General features: G+C 39.9%; 1 protein-coding gene across 1 annotated transcript in view; it reads right to left on the reverse strand.

Annotated features, from left to right (window-relative positions):
* HUWE1 (HECT, UBA and WWE domain containing E3 ubiquitin protein ligase 1) overlaps positions 1-22243 on the reverse strand; it is a gene marked incomplete at both ends in the record, with an annotated part of 124529 nt that overhangs the window by 65484 nt on the left and 36802 nt on the right. Inside the window, 5 exons of the mRNA XM_084258919.1 lie at positions 321-378; positions 5303-5514; positions 6120-6211; positions 6988-7165; positions 7723-7829. Of these exons, the coding sequence (XP_084115045.1) occupies positions 321-378; positions 5303-5514; positions 6120-6211; positions 6988-7165; positions 7723-7829 (647 nt within the window). The remainder of the gene's footprint in view (positions 1-320; positions 379-5302; positions 5515-6119; positions 6212-6987; positions 7166-7722; positions 7830-22243) is intronic.

Raw genomic sequence — 22243 nt, forward strand, 5'->3', positions numbered from 1 at the left:
AAGAAGAAAAAAAGTATGTTGGAGACATTCTAAGAACATTAATACTGGATTGATGTAACAAAGCCCACTCTCCTCCTATTTGGGTTCCAAAAGGGAAAAGGAACAACAGAAAGTTGGGAATATCCAAAAAAGGGAGAGTGTTGGCTAATTTCTGGCAACCAGTCTCACAGAACAAGGTTTGCCCATCTTTAACAACTACTCTACACTGTAAGGGCCCCAGTGAAAATAAACACAGAAATTTTCACTGAACTATTTGGTAATCCCACACATTTTCCAGAAAATCACACACCTTCACTCAGTTTGCCCTATATAAATCTTACCACATTAAGGATGTAATCCATGAGGGGTATAGGAATACGTTCCTCTGTACCAACAACCCTGTTAAGGGAGAAAAGAGTGAGTTACACAGAAATTCACAATACCAGTGCAAGAGAACAAAGTTAGGAAAAGGGCTACAGTATGAAATTCTAGGCCTTTTTCTAAGTTAGATTTATAGCCTTTAATATATAGCACAGAACAAAAAAGAGCTGAATGCTCAAGCTAGCTGATTGAGAGGACAAAAGGAAAAGCCAAGCCTTTACAAACTCAACATCTGTACATATCTAAGGGGAGAGAGAAGGCAAAAAAGTTGGCAAGAAGCAAATAGTTCCGATCTCTAAGCAAGACAAAATGTGATTATGGGTTTGATATGCGAGAAAACATTTGACACCAAAGTGTACACCAGGCAAAGAAAGTGGAAAGGACATGAATGGCTCCATGATGAAAGATCCAGTGCCTGGATTTGGATAGGATGCAGTGAATATACGTACTGAAAAATTTGGGGAAGATCTTTGTATAAAGGGAAGACAAAGTCTGAAGTGAAATGATTTCATGTAAGATCACAAGCCTTTCTTTGACTGCCAAAATTATTCCTCAGAACCTCTGCAGCATTTGATACTTCCAGCAATTATCTACCCTAAATTTGGTTGTATCTCCTTGAAAAGAATACAAAAATCCACTCTGCAGCTAGAGTGCAGGTGTGGCTCTACCCCAATGAGAATATTTTCCCTTTGCACACGCCAAATAAGATGGCAAATAGCCAAAGTTGCATCATCAAATGGGGCTCAGGTACTTCCTTCATTTGCTATATGGAAGTTGAGAGGGAGAACAAAACAGAAAACATTCAACAGTAGCTCGTAATCAAACTCCAGGAACAAACTTGTTCAGTAACCACTTTACTCCCTACACTCATTTTTTTTTTTACTTCCAGGATGCCATACACAAGAGTAAAAATGATCAACTCTCTCTCTCTCTAGTAGAACTACCCCTACCAACTGATTTTAATAAGTCAATTCTAATCATAACCTTACATGAAACTGACACATACCATCTTTGAAACAATGAAAGATTACATTCCCATAATGAATGAAACCATTTACTTTGCCAAAAAAACGTGTTGCCTCTTCACCTTCTCCAAAATATACAACTATTCCCAAACTCATTTTTACTCTGGATCAGCTTTACATCTGCATTTGTGCTGGAGGAGCCCTTGACCAGAAGAAAAGGATGATTTCAATGAGATTCATATACAGTACACAGGGACAACAGATTTCATGGGGATTTTGTCTTTTTATTGGGCAGGGGGGAAGGGGGCTGGTCAGATTCCTTCTAGCTCTTGAGGAGAGGCAGTTACCTTTGGGCCACAATTTGGGGTACAAATGCTGCCCTGCCCTCTATGTCCAGATAGTTATTGAAGTCCCAAAGACCACATGGATCTACATAGTTCAGGATAGGTTGTTAAACTAGGCAAAGTAAATGAAATTGACCACAAAATAAGGCATGGTGCCCCAACTAAAAACCCTGGTTACTTAATGGCAAGAATATTCATTCCCAGTAATATCAGTTTTGCTGAGACCAAACAATTTAGAAGGCAGAAGAAAGTGGTCAAAAGATAGGTATTAAGAATTGCTTGTGGTAAACATCTCTCAATGTAGAACAGAGCTCAATGTATGGTAGGGTAAACTGTAGTGTCCAAGTTTCCTTATTCCCGATCTCTGGCATAAAACCATGTATCTCAAATCAAATTCAAATGCCATTTTCAAGTACTAGCTATTGATGTTGGGGGGAGTGGTAAGAGGAGGGGAGAAACCAAGGAAAAAGAGCACTGTCTTAAGTTGGAAAAAAAAATCTGGAAACTCAAAAGTCTACCAACAAGAGAATGTATATTCATACAATGGACTGCTACTCAGCAACGAAAAAATGACACTTTGACAAACGCAACAAACCTGAATGCATTGCAACTGCATGCTGAACAACAGAAGCCAGCTATAACAAAGTACATAGGTCAGATATGATAACACATGTAACTATTCTGTTAATATGATATCCTAGGCTAGGCAGACTTATTCGATGAGAGATATATATAGACAAGTAACTGTCATTTTAGGGTGGGGTAATGGCAAGCTTAAAATCTGCAGTTTACTGTATAGAAACTATTTCAAAAAAAAACATTGGGAAAATATACTTGTGTGTAGTTAAAGCATTGGAAAGTAGGGTAAGGGCACAAGAGACAGGAATTTGGGAATTTGCACTGGGAAGGGAGATATGAACAACACTTTGGGGTGAGGGGTAGCAAACACTGCAAATTTTTTTAAGCCTCTTCTCCTAACAACAGAAAGTGTGCAGCAACTCCCAACATAACTGTTTGAGATAAAGGAAACTTTCCCCTGAATGTATTATGGCTTTCAAAATGGAGATAGTCTCTTGCTTTTCTTTCTAGACCTAATAATCCAGTTATCGAATTGAGATTTCTGAATGTGGCAGTGTTATATGAACAAGGCACTGATGAACAGACTATGCAAAGTATAGAAAAACACTGATTTCATGGAACAACAACTACTAGAGTCCTTAGCTGTTTAGAAGAGACATATGTTTAACACTATGGTCTAGATTTTCACACTCTTCATTATTATTCAAGTTTCATCAGATCCAGCTCTCCTGGCCCTTAAGACTCATGAAACCTGTAGTCTAATGTAAGTGATTCATTCCATCAACCTACTAAATAAACATTTATTGATTACCTACTATACACAAAGTGACTAGGGTACATTGTTGAATAAGGCATTCTCCATGCCCTGGAGAAGCATGTGCATTAGTGGGAGACACTATTAAAATACAGCTGATCCCTTGGCGCTGGAAGGGATCATGCTCAGCGAAATAAGCCAGAAAGAAAAAAAAAAAAAAATACCGGATGGTCTCACTCATAGCAGGAATCTAGAAAACTTAAATAAGGGACCAGGAAAATGAATAACTACAAGAAAGTGAAAATCAAAATCAACAAAAAACTATGAAACAGAGACACTTTTTTGGGGGGTGGGGGGCGGGAGGGGAGGGATTGGGGTCAGAATGGGGGGGGTTGCAATTGTATGGGGAATATAAAAATAAAATTTATTATTAAAAAAAAAATACAGCTGATCCTTGAATATGGGTTTTTTCCAGTTAAGAGTTGGCTGTCCATATCTGTGGGTCAGTTGGCTGAATCCATCAATACAGAGGGATGAGTACAAGGAACTTGAGCCATGGACTTTGGTGTCCACGGAGGGTGGGGTGGTGGTGTCCTGAAACCAATCCCCTGCAGATACTGAGTAACGAATACAGTTAAAGTTTTTGGGGACTCAGAAGTTATACAGAGATCTTTGTGCAAGGGTAGGGTAGTGCCCCTAACTCCACACATTGTTTAAGAGTCAACTGTATATGAATAATTTTAACAAACCTGTTGGGAGAAAACAAAATATCAACTTTCCATTTGTAGGTAAAAATGAAAAACTCAAAAAAAGAGATATTTGATTTGGCCTTGCAGGAATTCAGTAAATGGAAAAATAAAGATAATTTGTGGGTGGGGGATAAATATGGATAGAAAGCAGAGACCTAGGATATCTCAAGAAAATCATGAATAATGAAGAAAAAACAAGGATGAGAAAAATGTCAACTTCCTATGATAGCTTGCAACTGGGCATGTTAAATCTAAAATGTCTGTAAGACGTCCAGAGAAGAAGTTATACACAGATGAATATACACATCTTGACTCAAAACCAACACCACCACTGCCACCACTCACATTTAAGAAATCTTTTGCTCGTTTGTAGTCAAGAAAGGGAACCCTATCCCAGCAGGGTGGCTGACAGTCAAGGGTATGGCAAGGAAGTAGTAAGATTCTGACTCCTTCGAAAATAAAATTCTGTTTTCTTTCAAGATGTTCCCCTCTTCCAAAAAAGAACATTTTTAATCAAAAGAGGAGATGATGCAACAAAGTAAGGTTACCTTCTCTGACAAAAGTAAGATAATTGCTCAATAAAGTAATGAACTTAGCAGTTAGTGTCTCTAAAAAAAACCTAAATTCTTTACTTTCCACAGTTCTAAGAGGGTATTATCAGTTTTTGTGTTTAGGTCTTTACTCCTGCTATCTACACCAGTCTTTTCTTAAGTTCCAAGCTACTCTTTCAAGATAGGCTCAAGTCCATACATAGCCACACTTAAAATGCTCATGATTTTCTCAAAATTACTTATTTGTACACCAAAAGAACACTTACTGAATGAGTGAATACAAGACAGTCCAGAGGGATTATACCCACTTTTACCATGAAGGTAAAAGAGTTATAGCCAATTAAGAGTCATAGCCACGACAGTTACATTTCATCCCTTGCATATGTACACTATAAGTTCCAAGAGCCCAGTGACTATCCACCGCCAGTCAGCAGTCTTTAAGCTGGCTCATCCTCACCCCTACCTTATCATCCAGATAGTCACTTTTATGCAGAACAAATTTCAAATTATTAGAAATAAGAAGGAAAATCTACTGTGTCTGGTTGCAATCATATAGTACATGCCAAAGTTTTCTGACTTTTCTGGAATGAATAGATAGCAATCAAAGACTAACCAACAACAAATCCCCATAACTCTCAAGAATTTCTTTGGAGACAAGTATAATGTGTTTCATATGTGCTCACTTATGGAAACAATCAGTCACTAATGTGGAATACCAAATCAACAAAGCAGATTAAGTCCTCTAAGAAAAGCCCATCAATTTAATATACTGAATTGATTCAATTTCATGAATGACTTTCAAGAACCGCAGCTTGCTTTGTATTGTAACAGATACAATTAAACACCAAAGCACAAATAACACCAAGGGTCAAAGACAGAAAAACTATTAGACTCTTAGAGCCTGAAGAACCTTGTAATGATCCAATTCCCTTACTTTTAGAGATGAAAAATGACATGCCCAAGATCACAAGGCTCAAGATCCTGTTTTTCAAACACTTACTGCTGATTAGACTCGGTTTCATTTTGCTGGGTAGAATTAAAGCTCTGCATGGCCTGTACCTCTTCTTCCTCCTCATCCTCACTAGAGGCTTCTTCCGCAGCATGATTAGACCTTGGGGGAGGAGCCGCGGCAGTGCCATCTGCCTTCTGGATTGATGGCTTCTGACAGATGTACTTAGGATCTCTTCCAAGATTACAAATTTCTTCAAGTAACTGAAAGGCACAGGAAATAGGATTACTTATTAGTAATTAAGGAATGGGGTATGACTAACATTTTGGAAGCATTTTCTATGTACTATATGCATAAATGCAAAAAACCTGTATATATGCGTAATATATACTATCCCTGGTACGTAGTCATTAATCCTGTTTCACAAACAAAGGAACTTAAATTTTTTCAAGTTAAATAAATTGTTCAGGGTCACATGGTTAAGTTACTGACTGAGCAGACTCCATATCCAAATTCACCAAGTAACAGGAACCCATTTACTAGTTTCAAGAATCCTACTAGGCAGAGCCAGTAAATGTGGGGGAAATACAAGAAATAATGATCATGAAGGATAATAGATTTTTATAGAGGCTAAGCCGCAGCAATTGTTAATATCCTCTGCAAGACAGCAATACTTAAAGTGACCATTGGAGGGAGGGGTTGAGTATAAGGAATAGGCAAAGGACTAATACAAGGACATGGTAAAATGAGGCAGGTAATCTTTCAAATATAGTCCAAAAATCTAAATGACCCTCCGCAAGTCAAGCCTTTCATTAAGTGCCCTTCACTGCTCTCTCATGCCCATTGTCACAGTCTTATCATTTCCTACCTTGATAATTGCAGTTGTTGCATCTGTTTTGAGGGTGGGCTGATGTCTCATGAGCTCATCCACAGCACTCCCCAGGTTGGATGCAGTATCGCCTTAAACAAACAAACAAAAAATTATCTGTTAGAAAGACTTAAGATAGAGCTTGAGCTATTTTGTGTCATCATAAGCAAGGAAGAAGAAACTAAGCTGGCTACTGAGATTTTCTGATGAATTCACACCAACCTCCAATACCCAAATCACTGGGGACGAGAAAGGAAACTATCAGTCCAATAAACATTTAGAAGTACCTGACTATGTGTGCTACATTTTAGCCTGGCAATCTTATCATCAAAGTCTGAAGAAGTATTGTAGAGTGGAGAGAAAGAAGCAGAAGATAGCAACCCTCTGGCTGCCCTGATAAAGAATGATAGTGGTTACTATAATGTACTGTAGTGGCTGAAAGGAGGAAACACATTCTTGAAAACTGGATTTTTTTCTGGAGCCCAACCTTCTTGCCATTTCACAACGATCATAGAGACTCATGTTTGGACAGAAGACTGCCAGAATCAACAATTCAGGCATCCATATCTCCTATTGCTACAGATTAGATGGTGAACCTGGCAACCAACTGTTCTCAAATACAAATTTCTCTTCAGTACCATGACAGTGCATTAACAATGAACCGTTGAGAAGCATGGAAATATTATGAGTAAAGGTTAAAGATTAAGTATTCCTTTCTGCCTGTAATACAATTAAGTAGTACATCCAGCCAGAGAAATAATGACATCAAGAAAGGGTTTCCTTGCCAATTGTTGGCTTGGCAATCATATAATTTCTTGGCACAGCAGCAAACTGATTATTTATCATAAGATAAAGCTTGGAGACCTACCAAGGGGATCAGAGCTTCTCCTCCTCCGCATGGCTGGGAGGTAATCTGGAGACAGAAGAACTTTGAAGAGACGTTCAAATGGCTGACATTGGACAAATGACTGAAGACCTCGTGCATTCAAACAGAGTGCACTGAATACATTTGGGAGGGAGCCAAGGACTTCACGAGTAGCAGGAACCTAGAGAAAAAATGAACTTAAAATCATCTAAAAGAGTTCAGTTGTAGATGCTAGGAAACTGGCCAAGAATAGAAAGGATCTTGATGACCAGGTCCCAATAAGTTTCAATACTATATACAGATGATGAGAAAGAGGATTTTTGTGCCATAAAATTGCTTTAGATGATTACATGTGCACAAGGTATACCCCATTTATTGTGCTTCACAAGTAATTTTTTTAAGACCCTTCACCAGCAAAAAACAAACAAACAAACAAAAAAACCTACTAAAGGCTATCATGGCAAACATTTTTTAGCAATAAAGTATTTTAAAATAAGGTAGGTAGCATTGTTATTTTTAGACAGAATGCTATTGCTATCAACTACAACATAGTGTAGATGTAACTTTTACATGGATTGGGAAATAAAAAAAAAACTTGTGTGACATGCTTTATTGCAATATTTGCCTTATTGTGGTGGCCTGGAACCAAAACCACAGTATCTCTGTATGTGTCTGTATTTTGCAGGGAGGGATATGTATGGAGCATTCTTTAGAGAGTAGCATAAAGGACTCACTCACATCTTTGATAAGCAGGGCATGCAGCATGACATCTGTCAATCCATTATCCTGGAGTGAGGAGAGAAGTGATGGTTCTTGAAATACAAACACAGTCACCACTTCAGTAGCTGGAAAAAAGATGAGAAAAATGGAAAACTGATTCTTTACAGGCACTGAAAGCAGAACTACAAAGGCCTTAAAAAACAAACTATAACATTTTTACATAATATACAAAGCTTATGCTTACTATGAAATTAAAGATCCAAATACTGTTCATCGTTAATCACTGTTAAGAATTTAGTTACTACCCTTCAAGATCTTCATGGGCAATGTAAAGGTATGAGAACTATAGTTAGTAATAATGTAATGCTAAGAAAGAACACATCAGATGCTCTCATCACATTAAAAAAAAAAAAGGGTAACCAGGCCTCCCTGGTGGCGCAAAGGGTTAAGACGCAACCTATGAAGCTATCCGCAGCCACTGCAGCATGAGTTCAATCCCTCACCAGGGAGATAGCCACATGGTGCAGCAGACCTCTCCCAACTTGCCCAATGCTCCCCTCAGCAGTGTATTTTAGTTAATCTGCCTGTGTATTTCAGTCAGTCTGCCTGTTCTGTTCCCTACTCCGTCTCTGGTGAATCCTCACCACCCCCACACCTCTGGCCTGTACCCCAGTTCTTGTATGCATAAATAAATAAATCTTTTAAAAAAGGGTAACTATGAGAGGTATATTTATTAGCTTGACTATAGAAATCACTATATACATAGCAAGTCATGATTATATGCATTAACTAATATATTCACTAATATATACAATTTTAATTAAAAATATATCAGTGGGCCTCCCCGGTGGCGCAGCGGTTGAGCGCTGGGTTGCGAAGGTGCCCGCAGCCTCGGCAGCGCTGGTTCGATCCCCGGCTGCTCCGCGGCCACCAGAGGAGGGTCCCGCATGACGCGTAGACCTCTCCTGCTGCCCGCTGCTCCCCTCAGCAGTGTACTTTGGTCCTTCTGCCTGCTCTGCTCCCCACTCTGGCTCTAGTGAATTCTCTCACCCTCCCGCGCTTCTGACTGTACCCAGTGCTTGTATAAATAATAAATATTTTTTTAAAAAAATCAGCAAATAAACTAAAATATGATTTTTTATAAGCTATTATAAACAGTACTGCAATGAATCAGGCATGCATATATCCCATGAAATTAGTGTTTTCATACTCTTCAGACAGATAACTAGGAGTGGAAGCACTGGATCATATGGCATGTCTACTGAGGCCACCAGAACAGAGGGTGAGTTGGGAAGTAAATGGGGGAGGGGACCCAACAGTTTACGGGGTATGGCTATTGGTGCTTTGGTGGTAGGCATGGTATGGTAACATACACCCTCAGTGTAAACCTATACCCATAAATCATAAACAATGCTGTAAACCAGTATTGACTCAACAAAACTTTGATATAATTAAAAAATCATTTCTATTCATTAAAAATTCTTATGGCTCTATTTGTACATGAATGAGGTTTATACTATCATATAACTTGTTTTTTTTTTTCAATTGTAATCTATACCATGAATAATCTTCTTTATCTTTCCATCACTACAAGTCATCTGATTTGAATGGTTCAACACTATTCCACTAAGTACACATACTACCATGTATATAAATTGGTCCCCAAATATGAACACTGAGACACCTTTTTAAAAATATTTTTTATTGTCAGCTTAAATAGGAAAAAAATATCTAAGATGGGGGATGGTTTGCTGAGTTAAAGTGAATATAATATTAATTGATGAAAATAGACAAAATATTTTCTGAAGTCTTTTCAGCAATTCAAAAATACTATCAGTAATGTAAAAGTTCTTGGGCATTAATCTGATAGTATTCAGAAATGTGCACTAAAAACTGCTATCAATGCTTCTAGAATATGGCAAAACTCTAAGAGTAACTTAATTAATGCTTTCATTAAAAAGTAACCAAAAAAGAAGCTACAAAGAATTAATCAGAAAGTAAGTACAACTTAGTGAAACTGAAAGCAATTAAAATTAGTAACTACCCATCTAAAAGAAATGAAAAAAACATTAAAAGTCTTTGGGAAATCTAACAAGCAAAACAACAATATACATATTAACAATGAAAAAGTAGCTTTAACAAAACTATTTTACACACTGTCTTCTAACAAGAGAAATGTATACTTTAATTTTTTTTTAATTTTTAAAGATTTATTTATTTATTTATTTATTTATTTATTTATTTATTTGAACAAGCACTGGGTACAGTCAGAAGTGCGGGAGGGTGAGAGACTTCACCAGAGCCAGAGGGGAGAGAATAGCAGGCAGAATGATGAAGTACACTGCTGAGGGGAGCAGCGGGCGGCAGGAGAGGTCTGCACGCCACGTGGGACCCTCGCCCAGTGGCTGGGGATCAAACCGGCACTGCAGAGGCTGTGGGCAGCTTCGCAACCCAGCGCTCAACCGCTGCGCCACCGGGGAGGCCCTGAAATGTATGCTTTAATAAGAAGATTCTAAAAAGATCAACTGTTTAGAAATGACAAAACCAGACCAGACTAATAATCACAAGAATTTTTAAAAGCAAAAACTACCAAATAAGACACCAAGCCAGCTATTTTATATGTGTGTGATCAAATCTTTCAGTAGCAATTAAAACAAGGATCTCTAACTTATTTCATGAAATTTTGAATATTTTGATTTTAAAACCGGACAAAGAGTTACACAAACACCTAATATCCATAAATCATGTATATAGCGAAATATTGATGTCTGAGACCTAAAAGGAACCAGACAGAGGCTTTTCATTTTAAGATAGTGAACAGAGGAACTCTCATTCCAACAGAGGAACTCTCTATTCCAAATGCCACTGAAATGGCAATTATTGGGGACCAATAGTTGTCAGTAAGCTTGAGATTTCTGATGTACTATAAACTTATGGAGAGAATTTAAGGGTGTTTTCCCCACTATTAGTATATAACAGACTTTCGTTGGCACAAATGTCTGAATTCTAAGGGGGTTACTAAAACATCAAATCTGCTATTTTGCAGAGGTCTAACTATAATGCCACTACTGTGCAATGGGACAGCTTATTAAATCTTTTATTACAATAATGACCAAGATAAAAGTTCAAAAAAGATGCATATACAAAAACCAATTAGGGCCTCTCTGGTGGTGCAGGGGTTAAAGACAGCGCTATGAAGCTATCGCAGGGGTTAAAGACAAACCTATCAAGCTATTGCCAGCCACTACAGCACGAGTTTGACCCACCCCCCCACCCCCCACCCCCACCCCCACCCCCCCACCCCCCCCACCCCCCCCACCCCCGCCAGAGAGCTGACCCACAGGGTACAGCAGACCTCTCCTGTATCACCCACTGCTCCCCTCAGCAGTGTGTTTCAGTAGCTCTGCCTGTTCTGCTCCCCAATCTTCCTGGCGAATCCTCTCACCCCTCCCGCCCCTGCACCTCTGGCTTACACCCCAGTTCTTGTATGCATAAATAAATAAATCTTCAAAAAAAAAAACTAATTAGCTCCGTAAGAAATCAAGCAACTGACTCTCAAAATAATTTAAAATGAGAGATATCTCTTTAAAAAGTTATAGCTAAACTCAAACTCTAGAATTTACAAAGCCCACAAAAAAGCAATAATTTAACAAGAAAAAGGGTTTCTTAAGAATAGCGAAGTAGAAAAGGAGGGGGCGGAGCAACATGGCAGCGAGGAGACGCTGCGAGTAAGATCTCCCATTAAATAAAGTTAATAGGGAGGAAAAGCGGCAGGTCCCAGTGAGAACTGGGACACGGAAGATAAACGGGTGACTCCAGCAAACTGCCCGAAGAAGAAAGTTGCCATAAAAGAGGACTAGTAGAGAGGAAAGCGCAGAACCCTGCTCTCCTCCCCCGCCCACAAAGTCTGCACTCTCCGACCAGCAGAGAGGAGGAAAAAAACAAACTAAAACGACCAACAAGAACAAACTACACAGCAAGCTGAACTGTGAGTGCAAAGGAACTATTGCAGCCACAACACCCCATGAACTGGAGCTGTGGAGAACCCTGCAGGATTCCCAGGGGTGCTGAGCGAACGGCTCCGGGCAACATTGGAGAACAAAGAGACTCTGGAGGAGACCTGCACACAGCCCCAGGCCGGCCAGTAAGCTTGCACGAAAAGCAGCTCCCTTGGCTCACTTGAAAAGCAAACGCGGATCCCTATCGCGGATGCCCAGGTCCCCGCGCCTGCGACCTAGGCTTGCGGGGAGACGCGCAGAGGCCCTCACTGAGGTGAAAGTCCCTCACTGAGTGAGCAGGAACCAGGTGCCCAGACAAGGGAGCCACTTTTTCGGGGGTGGGGGGCGGGAGGGGAGGGATTGGGGTCAGAATGGGGGGTTTACAATTGTATGGGGGAATATATAAATAAAATTTATTATTAAAAAAAAAGAATAACGAAGTAGGGCCTTCTGGTAGCACAAGGGGTTAAATCTCAGCACTATGAAGCTATTGGCAGACACTGCAGCACAAGTTTGATTCCCGGCCAGGGAGGTAAACTGCATGGCATAGCACACCGGTCTTGCTGGCTGCTCCCCTTAGTAGGGTTTCAGTAAATCTGCCTGTTCTGTTCCCCACTGTCTCTGGTGGATCCTCTCACCCCCCGCAATCTCTGGCCTGTACCCCAGCACTTGTATGCATAAATAAATGAAAAAAATCTTTAAAAAAAGAATAAGTAGATGGAAAAATGTAAAAAATAATTTGATAATGCAACAGATGTCTTTGAGAAACTGTGTATACAAATTCTGTCAGAGAGTGACTTGAGATCAATATGGTAGGCCTACTAATTACACAAGAGGGTTTCCAGGAGAGAGCATTTAAGTTAAAAGTAACAAAAAAATTTTCCTGAAGCAGGAAAAAACTAAAGGGCTTAACCACGTACTATGAGGGAACACTGAAAAGAAACAAAGACATCCTGGTTAAATTTGTGAACTTCAAGAGTAAAGATAAAATGAAGTTACCTACAAAGAAACAAGAACCAGTTTGACATCATAATTATCTACAGTATACAATAATAGAAGACAATGGAAAAATATACACAAAACTCTGAAAGAAAAGGAAGGATAACACCTTAAAAATTACCCAAAGATATATTCCAACCAAAGGTCTTATTTTGTCCAGTTTGGAAGAAGACAGAGTTAAGAAATTTTAAAAGCTTAGATGTCAAAGAATAACCATTAGAAAATTAATATATGATTCAGACTCTGAAAAGAAACATTAACGTAAAACAACACTTTGGGGAAAAGAAAGAAGACCATATTGGAGCACAGAAGAAACATGTAAATGTATAAAATTCTTTAAGATAAAAAGGCAGAATACCTTCATAAATCATTCTGCTGAAAACCAAGTGCTGGATTAAAGACTTGAAAAAAATTTAAACTGTGCAGATTAGACACGGTAAATTATAGTTAAAAGTCCAAAGTAAGTAAAAGTCAGAAGAATTCAGAGCCTCTAACTTTTGTCATAGGGGTAATTTATGTAACCAAGTGTGGTCCTGGATTTCGAGGCTGTTTTAAGTTATCTGGATAGGATGTGAAAAGCACAGGAACATACCTTCATTGAGTAGAAAATTCATTTGAAAAGGAGTCTTCGCCACCAATCACATGACAGAACCTGCTATAGAGTCGCTCTTTTCACTATATGACTGGATCACTCCTGATAAAGGATGGGACTTAAGAGTCAACTCAAGAGCTAACTGCGATCTTTTCAGCAACGGAGGACACCTCAATGAGGGTATGTTCATTTTTTATATATTTTTATAGACTCCTGATTGGTAGCAAATTGGCCTCAGTGATTTTATTCTGACCAAGGGGCTCAAAACAGTTATTACATTCAGGATCATGCCCTATAGAATTTTCCACATTGGGAATTATACTGCTGCTCAGACTCACGTATTACAATGAAGGCTTATGTCCCAGCCTCTGCCAAGGTCACCACAGAGGAAGCTCTTTTCACACTTGTCAAATAAACTCAGACAATAACTCCCTGCCCTTGGTTCAGTGAATTCATAAGCCCTCCAAATATTAACAGTCCCCAAAACCTTAAAATTTGGGCAAAATGCCAAGGCGCCTTTCCCTTCACTCCTCTTGCCCCAATGCTACTGGCCTTATCTAGCCCAAACTCTGACCTCCCAATGTGATCTTTCTGCCCTATGATGCTGCTGTCTTCATGGCTAACAGAAATCCATACACCTCTTTTCTTTTTCTTTTTTTTTTTTATAAATTTTATTGTTATATTCCCCATACAATTGCAGCCCCCCCATTCTGAACCCAATCCCTCCCCTCCCGCCCCCGCCCCCCTAAAAGTGTCTCTGGTTCATAGTTTTTTGTTGATTTTGATTTTCACTTTCTTATAGTTATTCATTTTCCTGGTCCCTTATTTAAGTTTTCTAGATTCCTGCTATGAGTGAGACCATCCGGTATTTTTCTTTTTCTTTTTGGCTTATTTCGCTGAGCATGATCCCTTCCAGCGCCATCCATGTTGCTGCAAATTGCATGTGTTTATCTTTTTTGAATGCTGAGTAATATTCCATGGTATATATGTACCACATCTTCTTGATCCAGTCATCTATTTTTGGGCATTTGGGTTGTTTCCAAAGCTTAGCTATTGTAAACAGTGCTGCTATAAACATAGGGGTGCAGGTGTTCTTTGGAATTGATGTTTCTGTGTCATTTGGGTAGATACCTAGGAGTGGAATTGCTGGATCATATGGAAGCTCTATGTTTAGTAGGTCCAGAAATCTCCATACAGCTTTCCACAGTGGTTGGACCAGTTTGCACTCCCACCAACAGTGCAGAAGAGTTCCTTTTTCTCCACACCCTCGCCAACATTTGTTGTTGCTAGTTTTTTTAATATGTGCCATTCTCACTGGTGTAAGATGGTATCTCATGGTAGTTTTGATTTGCATTTCCCTGATGACAAGTGATGTTGAACATTTTTTCATATGCCTGTTGGCCATTTGCATTTCCTCTTCAGAGAAGTTTCTTTTAACCTCTTCTGCCCATTTTTTGACTGGATTATTTTCTTTGTTGCTGTTGAGTCTCATCAGCTCTTTGCAGATTTTTGTGATCAGTCCTTTATCATTAGTGTTGGGTGCAAAAATGTTCTCCCAGTTGGTGGGGTTTCTCTTTGTTTTTGTTATTGTCTCTTTTGCTGTGCAGAAGCTCTTTAATTTGATGTAGTCTCAGCTGTTTATCTTTGTCTTCACTATCACTGCTTTGGGTGATGTGTCTGTAAAGATGTCTTTGATGTGCAGATCACGTAGTGTTTCACCTATATTTCCTTCTATATATTTTATGGTTTCAGGTCTTATGTCTAGTTCTTTAATCCATTTTGAGTTGATTTTTGTGTATGGTGTGAGGTGGTGGTCAAGCTTCATTCTTTTGCATGTAGCGACCCAGTTTTCCCAGCACCATTTATTGAACAAACTTTCTTTGCTCCAATGCATAGTCTTTGCTCCTTTGTCAAAGATTAGTTGACCATAAATCTGTGGGTTTATTTCTGGATTTTCTATTCGATTCCATTGGTCTGTATGTCTGTTCTTGTTCCAATACCATGCAGTTTTGATGATTATGGCTTTGTAGTATAGTTTGAAGCCTGGGAGTGTAATGCCTCCATTCCCTTCTTTTTTTTTCAGGAGAGTTTTGGCTATTCGGGGTTTTTTGTGACTCCATATGAATTTCATCAATAATTGTTCTATTTCTTTGAAGAATGACATTGAAATTTTGATTGGAATAGCATTGAATCTGTATATTGCTTTTGGAAGGATGGCCATTTTAATAATGTTTATTCTTCCAATCCACGAGCAGGGGATGTCTCTCCATTTCTTTGTGTCTTCTTCTATTTCTTTTAACAGTGTTTTATAGTTTTCTTTGTATAGGTCCTTTACCTCTTTTGTTAGATTTATTCCCAAATATTTGATTTTTTTTGTTTCAGTAACAAAAGGGATGGTTTTTTTTATTTCTTCTTCTTCAGATTTATTGTTTGTGTATAGGAAGGCTACTGACTTTTGCATGTTGATTTTGTATCCTGCCACTTTACTGAACTGATTGATGAGTTGAATTAGCTTTTCTGTGGAGTTTTTGGGGTTCTCTATGTATAATATCATATCGTCTGCAAATAGTGATAGTTTGACTTCTTCTTTTCCTATTTGGATTCCTTGGATGTCTTTCTCTTGTCTTATTGCTCTGGCTAGGACTTCCAGTATTATATTGAAAAGCAGTAGTGAGAGTGGACATCCTTGTCTTGTTCCAGATCTTAATGGAATTGCTTTCAGCTTTTCACCATTGAGAATGATACTGGCTGTTGGCTTGTCATAGCTGGCCTTTATGATGTTGAGGTATGTTCCTTGTATCCCAAGAATTTCAAGGGCTTTTATCATGAATGGGTGTTGCACTTTGTCGAAAGCTTTCTCAGCATCTATTGATATTATCATATGGTTTTTATATTTCTTTTTGTTGATGTGTTGGATAACGTTGATTGATTTTCGGATGTTAAACCATCCTTGTGCCCCTGGAATGAATCCTACTTGGTCATGGTGAATTATCTTATGGATACATTGTTGGATTCTGATGGCTAAAATTTTATTGAGGATTTTTGCATCAGTGTTCATTAGGGAGATTGGCCTGTAGTTTTCCTTTTTTGTGTTGTCCTTGTTCGGTTTTGGTATTAGTGTAATGTTGGCTTCATAGAACGTGTTTGGTATTGTCCCTTCCTTATCAATTTTTTGGAAGAGTTTGTGAAGGATAGGCACTAATTCGTCTCTGAATGTTTGGTAGAATTCATTTGTAAATCCATCAGGTCCTGGGCTTTTGTTTTTGGGGAGGTTTTTGATTACCATTTCAATTTCGCTAATTGTAATTGGTCTGTTTAGGTGTTCTATTTCTTCTTTATCTAGCTTTGGGTGATTGTAGAGTTGTAGGAATTTGTCCATCTCCTCTAGATTGTTAAACTTGTTTCCATATAACTGTTCATAGTAGTTACTGATTATTCTTTTGATTTCTGCTGTGTCCGTTGTGATTTCTCCTCTTTCATTGATGATCCTGTTTATTTGTGCTTTCTCCCTTTTTTCCTTTGTGAGCCTGGCTAGGGGTTTGTCTATTTTATTGATTTTTTCAAAGAACCAGCTCTTGGTTTCATTGATCTTTTGGATTGTTTTTTTAGTTTCAATTTCATTTATTTCTGCTTTGGTTTTTATTATTTCTTTTCTTCTACTGGTTTTGGGTTTTTTTTGTTGTTCTTTTTTAAGGTCTTTGAGCTTCGAGATTAGGTTGTTTCTTTGAGTTCTTTCTTGTTTCTTGATGTGAGCTTCTATTGCTATATATTTTCCTCTTATTACTGCTTTTGCTGCATCCCATACATTTTGGATATTGGTGTCCTCCTTGTCGTTCAATTCAAAAAATTTTTTAATTTCTTCTTTGATCTCCTCATTAGTCCAGTGGTCTTCCAGTAGTTTGGTTTTTAATCTCCATGAGGTAGGAAAGTTCCTTGCCTTCTTTTTATGGTTTATTTCTAGTTTGATGCCTTCATGGTCAGAAAAGATGGTTGATATGATTTCAATCTTGGTGTATCTGTTGATGTTTGTCTTGTGCCCCAGTATGTGATCGATCCTGGAGAATGATCCGTGTGTGCTTGAGAAAAATGTGTACTCCGTTTTTTTGGGGTTTATTGTTCTATAGATGTCTGTTAAGCCCAAATGCTCTAGGTCCTTATTTAGAGCTTTAGTTTCTTTACTTATTTTTTGTCTTGTTGATCTATCCATTGTTGATAGTGGTGTGTTGAAGTCTCCCACTACGTATGTGTTTTCTCTGATGTCTGTTTTCAGAGAGGACAACAGTTGTCTGATATATTTTGGTGCTCCTTCGTTTGGTGAGTATATGTTAATGAGTGTTATTTCTTCTTGAAGTATTGTCCCCTTGATCATAATGTAGTGACCATTGGGGTCTCTTTTTATCTTTTTGAGTTTGAAATCTGTTTTATCTGATATAAGTATAGCTGTTCCTGCTTTCTTTTTTGGTCCATTTGCTTGTAGGATTGTTTTCCATCCTTTAACTTTGAGCCTATTTTTATCTTTTGTAGCTAAATGTGTTTCCTGGAGACAGCAAAAGGTTGGGTTTTGTTTCTTAATCCAGGCTGCAACTCTGTGTCTTTTTAGAGTTTAGTCCATTTACATTTAGAGTTAATATTGATATGTTAACATCTGTATTTGCCATTGTGTTTGTCTTTCCTTTGATTTTATTTATTTATTCTTTTAATAACTTTTTTTTTTTTGGCCTTCTTTCATTGTTATTCGTCCCTCTGACGTTCTGGCTTTAGGATTCCTTGTAGTATTTTTTGGAGTGGGGGTTTAGTTGCAATGAAATTCCGGAGTTTCTGTTTGTCTGGGAAGGTCCATATTCTTTCTTCAAAGAGGAAGGAGAGCTTTGCGGGATAGAGTATTCTTGGTTGGCATCTGTTTTCTTGGAGTCTGTTGACTATGTCCCTCCACTCTCTCCTTGCCCGTAGTGTTTCTTCGGAGAAGTCTGATGTCAGCCTGATTGGCTTTCCTTTGAATGTTATCTGTTTCTTCCCTCTTGCCAGCTTCATTATTTTTTCCTTGTCCTGGATTCTTGGGAGCTTTACTATTATGTGTCTTGCTGTATTTTTTCTTTCGTCGTGGAAGTTTGGTGTTCTTCTTGCTTCTTGTATATCAATTTTCAGCTCCTTCTTCACATTTGGGAAGTTCTCTTCAATTATCTCTTTGAATATTTTCTCTGTTCCTACTTCTCTCTCCTCTCCTTCTGGTATTCCTATAACTCTTATATTTCCTTTCCTCATGGAGTCAGATAGTTCCCGAAGTTTTTCTTCATTCTTTTTCCTTCGTACTTCTCTTTCCTTTTCTGTTTTGGTTCTTTTTATTTCTGTGTCTTCAAGAGCACTTATTCATTCTTCCATTTCATCAATTCTGCTTTCATTGCTTTTCCCAGAATTCTTTAGTTCTTCCACTAATTCTTTGATCTCCTGCATTTCTTTTACTTCCCTCTTTAGGGACTCAATTTCATTCTTCTGATCGTTGATTATTTTTCCCTTATCATTGTTTTCCTTTATGACTTCTGTCAGTTTTTTAATCACGGCAATTTTAAATTCTCTTTCTGGAAGGCTCAGAAGTTCTTCCAAGTTACTGTCGTTGCAATCTGGGGGCTGGTTTTCTTTTTGTGGTGTGCTTTTTCTCTGGAGAGTTGCTAGGTTGCGTGTGGTTCTTCTCCTCCCTACTGTCTGTTTTCTAATTTGCCGTATGCGTTGGGACAGTGTTGTTGGGACTGGCCGGCATCTTGGGTGGGCTTCTCTGCTCCCCTCTGGTTCCTCCAGGAGTCATCTGTCAGTTTCAAGCAGTCTTTATTGGAGAAAGGTCCCTGTCCTAAAATGTCGATGTGGGGACACACTCCCCTGTGCGCCTGGTGTGCCCCAGCGGTGGGTTCCTGCTCCCCCTCTGGGCTTGGACTGCAGGCCAGAGGGGGTCTGGCGTGGGCGAACTTCCCCCGCTCACCTCTGGCTCCTGAGGAAGCCTTCTGCAGGTAGTCTTTACTGAAGAAATGTCCCTGTTCTAAAATGGTGATGTGGGACACACTCCCTGCGCGTCCGGTGTCAGGCACACTCTTCTGCGTGCCTGGTCTGCCCTGGCTGTATGTGCTCGCTCTCCCTGTGGGCTCAGACTACTTGTTCGGAAGGGGCCCGGTGTGGGCTAACTCCCCAGCTGGCCACTAGCTCCTTCAGGAGCCTGTGCTGGCTACAAGTCGCTAGGTGGCGCCAAAGATCTCTCCTAGAGCCCTTGGGGAGCTGATTTTCCACCCCGTGGGACAGGGAGCAAAGCGGGGATGGTAGGGTACACCTCAACGGCTTTGGGGTGCTGTGTCTGCCTTGTGCCCCACCGTCGTGGGGAACCCACGCCCCTAATTTCGTGCCCCGGGTCTCAGTTCCAAAGCCCTCAGTTCCAGGACGCGGGCTGTAGCCCAGTTCAGTGGCGCGGGAATGGCGCCTTTTGCACCGCTCCCGTGCCTGGGCGCCTGGTTCCTGCTTACTCAGGGAGGGACCTTCACCTCAGTGAGGACCTCCGCGCGACTCCCCGCAAGCCTAGGTCATCTCCCAAGCCTAGGTCGCAGGCGCAGGGACCTGGGCAGCCGCGATCCTGGTCTGCATTTGCTTTTCAAGCGCGCGGAGCGCGCTGCTATCCGCGCAAGCTTACCGGCAGCCCGGGCTGTGTGCGCGTCTCCCGGGGTCTTTGTTCTTCTCTAATGGCGCCCTGAGCCGTTCGCTCACCGCCGCGGCGAATCCTGCAGGGTTCGCCTCAGCTCCCGTTCAAGGGGTGTGGTGGCTGCAATAGTTCCTTTCCACTCACAGTCCCCCTTGCTGCGTCGTTTGTTTTTGGTGGCCGTTTTGGTTTGTTGTTTTCCTCCTCTCTGCCTGTCGGAGAGTGCCGCCTCTGTGGGCGGGGGAGGGGAGCAGGGTTCTGCGCTTCCCTCCCTTCTAGTCCTCTTTTATGGCCACTTTCTTCTTCGGGTAGTTTGCTGGAGTCACCCGTTTATCTTCCGTGTCCCAGTTCTCACTGGGACCTGCCGCTTTTCCTCCCTATTAACTTTTTTTAATGGGAGATCTTACTCGCAGCGTCTCCTCGCCGCCATGTTGCTCCGCCTCCCCCCAAGACCTCTTTTCTGACCAGCAAATTCATTTTACTGCACCACTGCCCCAGTTTGCTAGTGCTAATTCTACATCTTCATAAAGACTGAGTTTTATACAGGCCTCTTCTTGAGTTACCCTTCTTGCCATGCTATTGCCAACACCATTAAGAAGAGCTTCAAACATTAGTTCCCTTTGTGCATCCAGATAACACTGGTTGTGATCAGGGTACACATTTTACTACTCATTCAGTCTGAGAAAGGTCATAAAAAAGTTAAAAAAAGGTATTATGAATCTATAATACCCAAATAGAATCTACAATACCCAAAAATCGCTTTAAGTTTCCAATTTGTCTTACAGTCCACAGACAGCAGGCCTAATAGATACGGTGGCCTACTGAAGAACACTTTTTTATACTTACAAAATGGATAACGGTTTCCTAAATGAGTCCTTCGACCATATTCTTGGTTATCCCAAACTCAACTTTTTTTTTTTTAAAGATTTATTTATTTATGCATACAACAGCTGGGGCACAGGCCAGAGATTGGGGGGGGGGGGTGAGAGGATTCACCAGAGACAGAGTGGGGAACAGAACAGGCAGACTGACTGAAATAATACTGCTGAGGGGAGCAGCGGGCGAGACAAGAGAAATCTGCCTCACCATGTGGGTTGCTCCCTGGCCGGCCGGGGATCGAACTCATGCTGCAGAGGCTGCGGATTGCTTCAGAGTGTGGTGCTTAACCCCTTGTGCCATCAGGGATGCCCCCAAACTCAACTTTTAAGCTATATGACCTACTAACAGAAAACAACTAGGACCTCTCTATTCTTTCTAGTTTCAAGAGGGGAAACTTCCCATATACGAATCTATAATACCCAAATAGAATTCCCCTGACTTAAAGATAACACACCTTTTTTGATCCTGGCATAATCTGATAGATTGGCACCTATTATCAAGGGACTAGATAACAGAATAGGACCCATTAAAAATTGACGGTCCTCACCCTCTCAAACAGACTATTCTGTATCTCACAAGAAAGGTCTCTGCCAAAATCCTTCCCAGCATGATTGTTTTAAAAGGTCACTGGTCCCTCTTTGAGGAAGTGGAGGTCTTGGTGCCAGACCTCCAGAGAGGGGAGAAGGACTGGAGGGGGAGCAAAATTACCATATAGCCAATGACTTAATCAATCATGCCTAAGGAATGAAATCCCAAATGAAAACAAAATGAGCAGTTTCCAAAGAGCTGCCAAACTGGTGAACATATGGAGATCTGCAGAGAATGGCAAGCCTGGAGATGGCACAGAAGCTCCATGTCCTATTCTCACCAAATCTATTTAGCATTATATTGAAAATCCTTGCCAATGCAGAAAGACAAATACATAGCAATAAAGATAATAAGTAAAAAATGCAGAAAATAAGACAAAACAGAACATATTAAGAAATCAACAATTATGAACCATTAACTGAATCTAACAAGGTGACTGGATATAAAGTTAATAAAACCAAAATCCTAAATTGCTTCAGCAAAGGACTAAGTATTTTAGTTGCAGTAGCAAAAACACCCCCCTCATGCAGACACCCCTAGAAGTTCATGTATTCAGAATACTGTCCTGTTTATGACATTCAATAACTGTCATTTAATAAAAATGACATCTTATAACAAAGGCAACAAGTCACAATGTCAAATTGCAAAGATATTTTCTATTAACAGCTACAGAGTATCCACTGCCTCCAAAACTGTATTTTCTACAGTTAAGAAACAATTTTCTATATAGCAAGTACTATATTTATATCTGAGAATGGAAATTATTGTGACTGGATTTTCTATACCAAGGTTAGGGACTAACAATCAAAG

The sequence above is a fragment of the Talpa europaea genome (genome assembly GCF_964194135.1).
Source record: "Talpa europaea genome assembly, chromosome: X".
In the NCBI taxonomy this organism is placed as follows: domain Eukaryota; kingdom Metazoa; phylum Chordata; class Mammalia; order Eulipotyphla; family Talpidae; genus Talpa; species Talpa europaea.